The sequence below is a fragment of the Chinchilla lanigera genome, unplaced genomic scaffold (genome assembly GCF_000276665.1).
Source record: "Chinchilla lanigera isolate Chin_1 unplaced genomic scaffold, ChiLan1.0 scaffold00030, whole genome shotgun sequence".
Classification (NCBI taxonomy): Eukaryota; Metazoa; Chordata; class Mammalia; order Rodentia; family Chinchillidae; genus Chinchilla; species Chinchilla lanigera.
The window spans coordinates 20,917,480-20,929,831 of record NW_004955431.1 but is presented as its reverse complement, the minus strand read 5'-3'; the positions used below and the strand labels follow the sequence as shown (position 1 = coordinate 20,929,831).

The 12,352-nt window shown below is 42.8% G+C and overlaps 1 protein-coding gene across 4 annotated transcripts in view; it reads left to right on the top strand.

Moving 5' to 3' along the window:
• The window catches only part of Gfra1 (GDNF family receptor alpha 1), a 211,735-nt gene that overhangs the window by 141,055 nt on the left and 58,328 nt on the right, over window positions 1-12,352 (top strand). For all 4 annotated transcript variants that reach the window (XM_005387843.2, XM_005387845.2, XM_005387842.2 and 1 more), the window contains one exon: window positions 6,497-6,833. In XM_005387843.2, the coding sequence (XP_005387900.1) occupies window positions 6,497-6,833 (337 nt within the window). The remainder of the gene's footprint in view (window positions 1-6,496; window positions 6,834-12,352) is intronic.

Genomic DNA, 12,352 nt, shown 5'->3' with positions numbered 1-12,352 from the left:
GGATGGCATTGAAAGTTATGGTGAAGCTGTTCTAAAGCCTTCCCACACAGGCGACAAAGCGTTGTGCCCAGATCGTAAAGCCCAAGCCAGCTCCTGCTCCTCCTGCGAGTGTGAGCTGGTGGAGCCTGTGTGCGACTCTGCTGGGGGTAAATCGAGTTATTCTTTCCTCTCTTCCCTCTGCCCCGCAGTCACTGAAGTAGCAATTCTGTGAAATAGGGCATCTATTTCATAGATGTGAGGGATCAGACAGAAACTCCACTCACATGTATATGTCTTCTGTTTTTAGGAGTGTGTCTTTTGACCTGCATTGCTGCAGTATATTCCTTGGCCCAAGGAGAAGCTAGAAGTGGGTTTTTGAGGGATGAAGGAAAGAGGCAAAGAGAGAGCGGGGCTGAGGGTTACTTTTTATGTTCTCTGTGACTGTCCGTATGAGACCTTATTAACAAAGTCATGGTAGGGTATACATGAATCTCCTTTTTTCTAATACTTTTTAATGAACATTTATAAACATACAGAAGAGTAGAAAATATTTTATAGTTAACACATTGCCAGCTCTAAAACTCTATCATTAACATTTAAATATAGTTGCTTTGTTTTATTATTATTTCTTGCCATGGGATTTTACTCATGGGATTGAATGTAGCGCCTTGCCTATGCTAGGCAAGCACTCTGTCAGTGAGATAACGTCCTCGGCCCTGAAAGATGTTGCTTTGTGAGCATCCATCTGTCCATTCCTCAGGGATCAGTCCACCTCCCCTGAAGGCTTCAGCACACATATCGTCAACCAATGTTCAATATTTGTCCAGCTCCTTTCAAGGCAGTGTTTACGTGTGCACAGAACTTAAATATATGCTTCTGTCAGGATAAAGAACAAGAGCCAACCAAACACATCAACACCCAGCGAGCTCCCTCTCTTTCCATCCCAGCCAGTCTCCACTCCCAATCTCTAGAGCAACTACATTTGATTGTCTTCAGCATAAATTAGTTTTGTCTGTTCTAGAACTCCATGTCTCATCATATCTTGTGCATGTTTTGCATAAGCTTCTTATTTTTTCCACTCAGCATAGTGTAGCTGGATTCATCTATGCTACTGAGCATATCTATTGGTCCATTCTAATTTCTGAGTAGTATTCCATTGTGTGGATGGGCCATGGTTTCTTAAGCCATTTTCCTACTCATGGATACATGGCTTGTTACCACTATACTTTTAAGACAGTCTTAATCAAGGTCTTTTTGTGGACATGGGTTTTCATTTCACTTACATAAATACCTGTGAGTACAAGTTTTAAATCATAAGGTGAATGTATGTCCAGTTGTATAAAAAGTTGCATAATGTTTTCCCAAAGTGGTTGGGTTATTTCATACTCCTCCTAACAATGTGTGATAATTCTAGGAGTGCAACACTTTTTTACAACAGTTTTTGGTGTTCATCTTTAATTTTAACCATTGTACTTGGCAGGTAGTACATCTCATTTGTGGTATTATTTAGCATTTTCACCCATAATTAATCACGTTGAAAAATTTTACTATGCTTATTGGATATATGTGTGTGTGTGTGTGTGTGTGTATATATACACACACATACACACATATATATATACATGCATGTGTATAAATATATATTCAGATACTTAGCTTTTTTTCAATACTTGGAATTAAACCCAGGACCTTTTACATGTTAGAAGAGTATTTTGACACTGAACTGCAACTCCAGCCCCAACTTTTTAGTTTTGAGACTATATTATACATATTTGATGTGGATATATTTCTAAGTTCTGTCTTCTATTGTTTTATCATGCTATCATGATACCTGTAGCTTTATAGTAAATCTAGAAATCAGTGTGAAGTCCTTCAACTTTGTTATTCTTGTTCGAGTTGCTTTGGTGTTTCTGTATCCTTTGCATTTTCATATAAATTTTAGAATCTACTTCCAAAACATTAGGGTTTGCACATATTTTACATCTTGATTATATTGAGTTTTCTGATCCATGGACATGGTATATATTTCCATTTATTAGATATTTTTAAATTTTATCAGCAGTTTTTTTTTTTGGTTTTCAGTGTAGAAGTCTTGCATATATTTTGTTAAATTCATTCCTAAGTGTTTTTATTTTTTATTATTTGGTTCTATTTTAGGTAGAATTACATTTTAAACTTTCCTAATTTTTCTGCAGCTAACATATAAAAGTGATGAATATGTTAATTTTGTTAATTATCTTGGTTTAGTCATTCCACAATGTCAAACATATACATATATATATATGAATATATCAGAATATCACATTTTAGCTCATAAATATATGCAAGTTTTAAATTAAAAATAACATTAAGTGAAATTTCTAAACTCAGAAAGTACAATTGATTTTTGTACATTAACTTTGTTTCCTTTGACTTTACCAGATTCTTTTATTCATCCTAGTGGAAATGTCTTCCTTTCCGATCTCTGTCTTGCTTTCTTTCCATTGTCTTATTGGACAGGCTAGGATTTCCTGTGCAGTATTGTCTGTAAATGGTAAGGATGGGCAGTTTTTGTTCCTAACCTTATGGGGAGAGAGTTAATACTTTGGCATGAGATGAACCTTTTAGTCAATGGGTTTTTTACAACAACTTCTTTATTAGATTGAGGAGATTCTTTTCTGTTTTGCATTTGCTGAATATATTTTACAATGAATGAGTGTTGAAATTTGTGTTTTTTTCTTTGTCTACTGAAATAATCTTATAGTTTTTCTCTTATATTCTGTCAATGTGGTAAATTTCATCAATTTTTAAATATTAAAACAGTCTTGCATTCTTGGGATAAGCATAGCCATAATGCATTATCCTTAATATAGTGTTTTGGTAAATACAGTTGACTAAAACCTCAAGAATTTTGCATTCATCTTTGTAAGAAATATCAGTCTATTATTTTCTTTTTTGTTTTTGTTAGGTTCTTACATTTGGATAAAGCTAGTCTTACATATCAAATTGAAAGGCTCATAGAAATATTTTGTGTGAATAAGGGTCAAAAAAAGGGGGAATCACACATTGACCTGTGCATTGGAAAGGAATTAATCATTTTTGCCCCTCTGAATATGCCAGGTTGTACATTCTGAAATTTGTCACAAACACTGAAATAATGGGAAGCAGATGGTTGGACTTGGATATTGATAAAAATAGAATCAGTAGAAAATGAGGCAAAGTCACACTCACTGCTACATGAAGTTAAGTTTGAGCAATTGGTTTAGATGATGTACATAGTTTAACCTGTTTCTACTTTGCATAAAGTTTTCCTTTTAAAATATTGCTTTTATTTTTTGATACCATTAAGAAGAAAAAGTTAAGACCTAGATTATATAACCTAACCCTAGCAAACATTTATAACAAAAAATGTATACACGAGGCCGATTTTTCTCTCCCCTGGTACTGGGAATTGAACCCCAGGAGCTTTTCCACTAAACCACATCCCAAGTCCTTTTAATATTTTTGTTTTGTTTTGTTTCTGGTTTTTTTTTCTGGTACCGGGAATCGAATTCACGACATCGTGCTTTCCAGGCAGGTGCTGTGCCGCTGAGCTAAATCCCCATCCCTGTCCTTTTAATATTTTTTAATTTTAGCCAGGATCTTGCTAAATTGCCCAGACTAACCTAGAACTTATTGTCCCCTGCCTCTGTCTCATGAGTAGCTAGGGTTATAGTCCTCTACCAGCACACCCAGCCAAGGCCAATTTTTAAAGCTTGCATATTATTATGTGGATTACTTCCAAACAAAACGAAATTTCGTGGATGCCATGTGTTAACTTTTATTACTTGTTTTACTATGTTATTCGAAATTTATAAACATAAAAAGCTTTTATTCTTTGCACTTACATAACTGTAAAAGCAAGACACAGAAGTTAAGTACAAACAAAACTTGGAAGACCATGTAATGCATGCTAATAACATTATTTTGGAGAGGGGATGGTATTGTTTTGCTGAAATGAAATTGATGCATTGGATCTGAACGCTGCCCTCAGCATCAGCATGGGTCCCTTTGGCTTTGGCGGGCCTGAGTTCCATGGTGCCATGTGAGGATTTCATTCTTCTGCCATTTTCTCCATTTCAGTTTTATGTGCATCACACAGGCGTCAGTCCACCTCTGTGCTCTGTTCTTTTCCTTTTAGCTAGAGGTTATAAAGTGCTGTTTATTGGATACCAGTGCAGATATAAACGCAGTTAACAAAATCATGTATATGGCCATATCCAGCCTTAAAGACCTAACCTAGATGATATGTAGTTTTATTAATTTCTTTTAGGATACCGTAAAAATACAAAGTTTAGAAACCTAGAGAATAGCATGCCTTCAAGAATATACTGTCAATCAGTGTCTGTGGGCACAGTCCCCAACATTAGAAGAGAAGAGAAGGTGACTAGAAGGGCCCACCAGGCTTGGAGACCCGATATTCATGTCAGGGTGCGTGATGGCAGTTTCCCACTTTGAGTCCTGAGGACCTGAGGGTGCAGCAGAGACAAGCAGGCTTGGTGAAAGCATGACGGAGCGTCTGCGACAGGTGTGCTCCCAGGACCCAGAGAGCTGCTGTGCCGGTGCACCCCACCCAACAAGGTGGAGCCCTCTCCTTCGCTGCCTTGTGTGTTCGTTGTGTTGAACTCAGGTGTCACAGGCAGGCCCAGAGCTGAACCTTGGGCGCAGTGAAACACGGCTTGTGGTGCCAGGGCACAAAGTCGTTTCAGTTTTTGGATTTTCTTAAAGCAAGGGGCATCTTCTGTAGAACGGGGAGTTCTGCTTTCTTTGAAATGTAAGACTGACTTTGTGTGCCCTTCAGTTTTCTATTTTTTAAAAAGGAAATTTTAGTAGCATTCATCATGTGATCTGCCCTCTTGACAAAACTTTAAACCCACAGTACAGTATTGATCACTACAGACAGGATGTTGGACAGCAGGACACTAGGGCTTGTTCAATTTGACATGGCTGCAACTTTATTCTCTTGGAAAAGCAACTCGTCATCCCTCTACCCGAGTGTCTTCTACTCTCTGACCCTATGAGTTTGAGTGTTTGAGATTTCTCTTATAAGAAAAATCACTTATAAGTGCAATCATGCAGCATTTGTGCTTCCATGAATGGCTTATTTCATTTAGCCTAGTATCTTCAGGGTTTATGTATGTTGTCATGGATTGTAGGAGTTTCATCTTTTTCAAGGCAGAATAATATTCCACATGCCCTTTAGACGTGCAGTGAATCTGCCTTTTTATCCCCACCCAGTCCAGATGGACCTTCCCCTCTCTTGTCAATTCTCTGCTTGTTCTCTGTCAGCCTTTGTAATTTCCCAAATGCCCTCTTCAACTGGGACTGTATCAGTAGAAGGAAAAGAAGCCATGGAATCTACAGGGAAGCTGAGGTCTGAACAGGAACTCTCTTGGAGTTGCAGCTGCGCAGTGTCCCAGTGCTTGCCTGCTGCCTCCCTGCCCTCACCGGTACGCTTGCCGTCCGTCTTCCAGGGCCACCTTGTCAGTTGGCTCTAGAAGCTTTTCTCATCACTCCCTTCTCTTTGTACTAACACCTTTAGGTGGGGAGCATAATTGTCTTTATCCACTCATTTGTATGTTTGCCCACTAGACGAGGCCCTGGCCGGGATGCCCAGGCACTCAGTGGACCCTGGCTCCCTGTGCTCTGTCTAGACAGCACAGGGGCAGCCCGACAGTGGACAGCACTGCTTGTCCAGCACCGGTGGCACAAGAAGGCAGCATATGCTTTGTAAGATGCTAAAGCCCATGGTTTGTGAGCGATTGAAATTCCATCCAAAATCCTAGGCAAATTTTCCTAATCAAAAACTCCAGTGGTCGTAGAGCCAACATTTGTATTTGGTGAGTTAAGTGGTAATTGAGGTTTACACACTTTTATGTGATTTTTTTTTTCCCCTGGTTTTTTTCCAATGGGCTGTGAGCTGAAACTTAAACACAGCATCCTCATAGTTGCTTCTTTCTGTTTAGAGAGGCTGGCATAATATTTTGTCTTCTGGGCTCAAATAACCATGTAATTACTGTATAATCATATAGTAATTAGCATGTACTATATGCATTTATTACATAATTATATTCCTGGAGGATTGCATGGCAATTATACTTGCATTCGGCGTATCATTTTATATACTGTATCCTGAACAAGTATGTAATTTGTTGCTGTTTTCTTTGATCCTAATTTCAGTTTACCAAGCAGGAGCTGGAAACAGTTTCTTGTTGCCTGTGTGCTGGAGCTGTGCAGGTGCCTGAGCTCCTCTGGCCTCACTTCATTGCACTTATTTACACATTGCTGGGAATATAGGGACTTGTGTGCTGCTGTGGTCTCCCTGGGCTTGCAGTCTAGACACCTTCTCCTTGTTAAAGTCATTATTAGCTTGAGAATTCCTCTGGTTCTAGAGCTGCCTGCATAGCCAGGTGAATGGCAAGATCCCAGTAGAGACACTGGGTCTGAGAAGATCCAGAGCTGAGCACCGTTATCATACCTGTCTTTCTCTGCTTTGCAGTGGAGCACATTCCCAAAGGGAACAACTGCCTGGATGCAGCCAAGGCCTGCAACCTCGATGACACCTGCAAGAAGTACAGGTCTGCATACATCACCCCATGCACCACCAGCATGTCCAACGATGTCTGCAACCGCCGCAAGTGCCACAAGGCCCTCCGCCAGTTCTTCGACAAGGTCCCAGCCAAGCACAGCTACGGAATGCTCTTCTGCTCCTGCCGGGATATTGCCTGCACAGAGCGGCGGCGACAGACCATCGTGCCTGTGTGCTCCTATGAAGAGCGGGAGAAGCCTAACTGCTTGAATTTGCAGGACTCCTGCAAGACCAATTACATCTGCAGGTAAGCGCTGCAGCCGGAGGTGCAGGGGTTGTTGGCTGTGGTGGCGGCGGCGAGGTTAGCGGACATTGCACCTACCAGGAACTGGTTTTCTGTGTTGCTGTCGGGGCAGAAAATGAGGCGAGGGCTCTTTCTATCAATGGATTGGTCAGAATCAGACCTAAAACGTGGCTTCTCTCAGCTGTTCAGGCTTCCGCCCTGGGGACTTCCCGTTTTTAACAGGAGACTGCTTTTAGAGGGCTGGAATTGGGACAATACCACTGCGTGTCTTAAGTACCTCTGAGGTGAGGGTGTCTCCTGGATGAGGTAAGTTTGCAGGCATATGCCCAGTCTGGAGGGCATGCCAGGGGTTAAGTGTGTCAGGAGAGGAGCTAGGTGCAGATCTGGAGACTCTTGTTCTTAGGGACAGAAAAGTGGAAGAGACCAGCCAGAGGGAGTGAGCTGTGTCCAGCCTGGGAGGTCAGCTCTGAGGACACCTGGGTCTCTTCTAGGTCAGTCTGTGGCTGTGAAGAGTGGGTAATTCCCACTCACCTCTTCTTCCGGCTTGCAGCCTGTGTCACAAATCCTGCTGAGCCTGAGAGCTGTTGAAAAACCTGCACTTTCTTTTCCTTTTTGGTCATTTGTTAATTTATTTTAATGTTTGAAGGAGTTTGTAAACATACTCTCTGTTCTTAAAAAGAGGAAGCAGTATAGAACTGGGTAGGGTGAAAAGAAAGTCCTCCTTCTTTCTCTTCCCTCTCACCCTCAGCCTTCCGATGACCACTGTTGAGAATTTGAAATATGTCCTCCCAGAACTGAGGGTTGAATTCAGTTGCTAATCAAAACAAGTAGATTTGGTGATCACAAATTGAGTCTTTGTACACTAAGGTTATACACGCGCCTTGTGCAGAAGAGCAGACAGGGTCCCAGGTGGGAGATTCAGACAGGCATCATATTGGATGACACATGCACATTGTCCCCCGGGTAGGATGCAGGAGCCTTCAGGGAATACCTTCGCTGACAGCATCCTCCTCACGCAGTTAGTGTGAAGCAGGGTAGGTGAGCATGTAACTAGGTGATTATTTTCCTATACAGTTCTCATTTCAAAAGAAGCAAGAGCAGGCAAATGTGGTATGTTGAGGATTATAGTCAGCTGAGCTTGTGATCCATTTGTTTTATTCTGATAGAATGACATCCGTTCTTTCTCTCTTTTTAAAGTACTTTTTTATTTTATAAAAAACCAAAATTTTATAAGACACTAAAAATATTTAATACACTGTATATCATTGTCTTCAAAGTAGTTACTTAGAGTTCAAGACATAGACAACAAGATTCTCTCTTACAAAGAAAAAACAAACAGATAAGAGCAGTAAACTTTCTTTTCAGTGAACTAACAAACTCTAATAGCAACAAAGGAAAAGTGAAAATCCCTCTTATCTATATAATCACTTTGAAGATTTTCTAGGAATGATACTCATCTCCTTTTTTTTTTTAATTGGAAGCAGGTGAGCTGATGTATGAGGAGAGCTTCAGATAACCAGGCATCACAGGAGTGGTTTGCGTGTCGGGAGCAGTCAGGTGTTCCTGTGTACTGCTCCAAAGATTCTTCCTCACGTTCAATCTCTGGCTGGCCCCCTCATTTCCGAGGACCAGGCTGTGGGCTAGGAGCAGGAATAGGTGTGCTAGACAGGTCCTGAGGACCACACAGGGCCTCAGTGAGCCAGCCAGCCAAGGGGTCAAACTCCCGTGCTAAAGGTAAATGCAGCTGAGAAACAGGACAGGCAGAAGCTGTGGGAGCTTGGCCCAGGGTGCAGGGATCAGAGGGAGCAGGGAATTCTGAAATTCTTGGAAGACTGCTGGATCCCAAATCCAAATTCCTAGGCCCTTTCCCCCATGGAGCAGAAAGGAACCCCCTTCCACAAACAAGACTGATTTTTTTCAGGGTCTGTACTTGGTTTAAAGCCAGACCCTTCCTCCCAAAAATGCAGGATGGAAGGGAGGGGCGAGCCAAGTGACCTGGGCTCTTGGTCCTGCCTGGAGAAGGGAAGCTGTATAGGGCTGAGATGGAACAGTAGCTAAGCCTTTGTTAAGCAAAGGCTGGTGGGTGGGAGAGGGACCTTTCTTCTCACAGGTGTATTTTATTCAGAAGGTCCAGAGAAGGTCTGTGAGCCTCCTACACAGGCCAAAAGCACATCCTGGAGGTTAATTTGCATTCCCCAGTCTATTTTGCAGAGAGAGTCCTTGGAGTTCAGTAGATCAGATTGCTTTCCTACTAATCAGTAATGACAATAGCCAAGATTCTGGGAACTTGGAGGGCTCTGGGGTGATGGTCAGAGGAACCTGTAGATAGAAGGATGCTTTGGCTGTGTCTGGGGCTCAGATTAACCTGGTAGAAGGACAGGTTCCAGAACAGCGACACCCTGGGTAGCAGGGACAGACGTAGCGGGCGGGGCAGAAATATATAACAGACTCGGGGCAGCCCTTGCCTAACATAGTAACTCATGCCAAGGTCGGGGTGCAGTGTGCAGTGGGCTGAAGGCTCCCTGGACTGGGTTGTACGTGGAGACAGTCTTTATAGTCCTGTCACGCTTCTAGAGCTCAGAGGCTATTTGATAATCCAGAGCTGGGCAACCCAGGGGCCTTTACCAGGTAAAATTTGTCTCCGTGTGATTGATGGGCTTTGAGTCTTTCCTGAGAAGGTGAATCAGGGACTTCCCCTGGTGTTACCTGTTGTTATTTAGCCCATAATTTCTTTCTAGAGCCTGGACTTATTACTCATGATTACCTCCTCCCTGTCCAATGTGGTAAATGTAATTTGAGCTGCTAGGTTGGCTAGCAGTGTTTTCTCTTTCATCAGATTTTATTAGTCTTGTCTTTAATTTTATGCCTTTTATTCCATCCTTTCTCAATCTGTCTCTGGGAGGCTGTTGTACAACTACTCAGGCAGCAGCTGGTCCTGGCTGGAGTCGGGTTCGAGGGTTTCTGGTTGCAGTCCCTGCAGCCCCGGTACAGCGCTGCCTGCCCTGATGACTTAGGCCTCCTTTGAATTCTCCAAAGGAATGGATGCCAGGAGGGGGAAAATTGTTTCCTAAACACCACGTTCTTTGAAAGCTCACACTTTCACATGCTCTGTTTCCATCTTCACATCAGCGCCTATCAAAGAGCTGCTCAAGCTCATTAAAACTTCCCCGAATGAAATGTTTTCCGACTCATCGCCTTCAGGTTTCCTTCCTCGGGGTCCCGTGGTAGCTCTGCACAAAACCTGTGCTTTTCTGCCTGTGCCTTCAAACGGATGAGAGGCAACAAGAGCTTTTCCTTTTGACTTTGTTTTCCTTTTCCTTTTTTCCCTTTTAGGAAAGCCGCCAGGTTCTTTTCCTCTTGGGGTAGTTGGGAAAGGGGGGTCCTTCCCTGTTCCGACCTCCAAGCTTGTCTATTGCAAAGCAAGCACGGAGGTGTTATTAGAAGGCTGTGATGAAATTTAAAAGCTTCACATTCCCCTCCTGGAGCACGGCATCTCCCCTGCTAGCTTTCTTCTGGTTGCTTTTCTTACTGCCTGGAAAGATGTCACAACTGAGTTTGGCCAAAAGGAAGCATCTCCCTTTGTTCCAGATGCAAACTGTTTTTTATATATAATTTAAATTTATATCTTACCTCTTTACTCCCAAACTCTCACCACCAGGGCACTAAGTCAGGATGCCATAAATTTATTGCTCTCTCTCCTGTCTTTTCTAATGAACCACATAGGTGCCCTAGGTAGGCTTTATGCTCTCCTGTTCCCATCTGAGAATCACAGAGGTACGTTCCAATCTCATGCTGCTTCCAGACCCCACAACCCTGCCGAAAAAGAGGGAGTCTAGGGCTATGGAACATCCCACCTAGGTGCCTAGTAGCTTTAGTTGCTTCCATAAGCTGTCCCTGTTGAGAAGAGCCCAGTGTCTGCTTGGTGGCTTGGCGGCTGTGGCCATCTTGGTCATTTTGCACATGCAGCAGAGGTTCTGTGTCCTTGGGCAGCAGAGTAACAGTTCTTACTGCAAACTCATGTGTACAGCCTTTGTTTCCCAAAGCATGACAGTGTGTCCTCATAGAGCTGGGTCCCAAAGGGAGCTGGGTCCCATTGAGAGCCAGCTTCCACCTGGGACAGTAGTACAGGCTGTCCCTTTCCTGGCCCTGTGCTTCTAGGGGAAATTGAGTTGCATTTGCATTCAGCAGTGCTAGGATATTTCATTCTTTCTAGAAAGACTCTGATACTGTTGAACATCAGAAAGGAAGGGGTCAAGGGCTCTATGCCGACTTTGTCCCCAAGCCTTTCATGCCCTACTGGAGATATACCTCCTCATCCATGTGCCCAGCTCTGCATCCTCAGAGTTTCCAGAAATGATGTCTTTGATCAAGTCACCAAGTACATGGTTCTGTCTTTCCCCAAAGAAGCAGGATCCTATAATTATATTCTGGAAGCCTTGGGGATTTTTAGAAGAACCAGCAAGCATTCCTTGGTACATTTCTGTAAGGAGAGCACATAAAGTTTCTCAGCCTCTGCCCTGCATCAGTATCACATTTTCACTCTGGAGTGATCCTGTTTTGTGTAAAGGAAAGGTACTGTTGTTCATTCGTTAACTGGGGCCATTAGAGAAACAAGTCACAAAACAATGCAGCAAATTTCTGCTCCAGCAACTTATTTGGTCCAGCAGTGGTGCTGTACTTTTCAGAGGTAAGAACTGTGTTTAATTTGCCTGGAGTCAGACCCCTTTTGCACTATGGATCTTAGAGATTAAGGATCTCCTCCACTTCTTCGGCTTAAACTCCAGAGTCAAAACTGGATTTTACATCACTGTATGGGTGATTGTCTTGACATGTGACAAATGTGGGAGAAAATGGCTCAGAGGATAATTAATACCTAAAACTAGATGGGTAGATTAATTTGGCACTTAATTTTATTTTACGCTGATTCATTCACAAATGGAAATCAGCAATTAGACAATGCAAACTTTTGAACCATGCAAAGAAAGGTTCGGGAATATGAGGAAATACAAGTAAAACATTTTCCAGTTCATTTGAGCAGTTTTCATTTCAAATGATTACATGGATGTTTGTAGCAATGCAGTCAGAGTACCAAATGGCTTGTTTTTAATGTGCCCACCTGTGAGAGCTGCCTGCCACCCTGTGTGCTCTGCAGATGGGGTGAACTCATGTCCATGCATGCAGAGGATCCATCGGGATCCTCTGACATCTGCTGGCACCCTTGTCTTCTTTGATTGCATCAAGCAGGAGAGCGTTCTTCTTGCTGGATCCTTTGGACCTGTACTCACAGCCTGCTCCTCATGATGTACAGCTGTTCAGCACCCCTCACCTGAGTAACAGGAGCTGTGAGTCAGAGGAGCCAGCTACACCCTGCTCCACCTTGTCACCTTGTGTCTCTTTCCTTATCTTTCCTTTGGCAGAAGCCTTGTGAAGCCATTTGTCTATTCCTGCTGGAGCCTGTCACTAAAAACACCTAACTAGATTTACTCCACGTTCTCCCTCTCTCCAGCTGGCCCCTCCTTGTC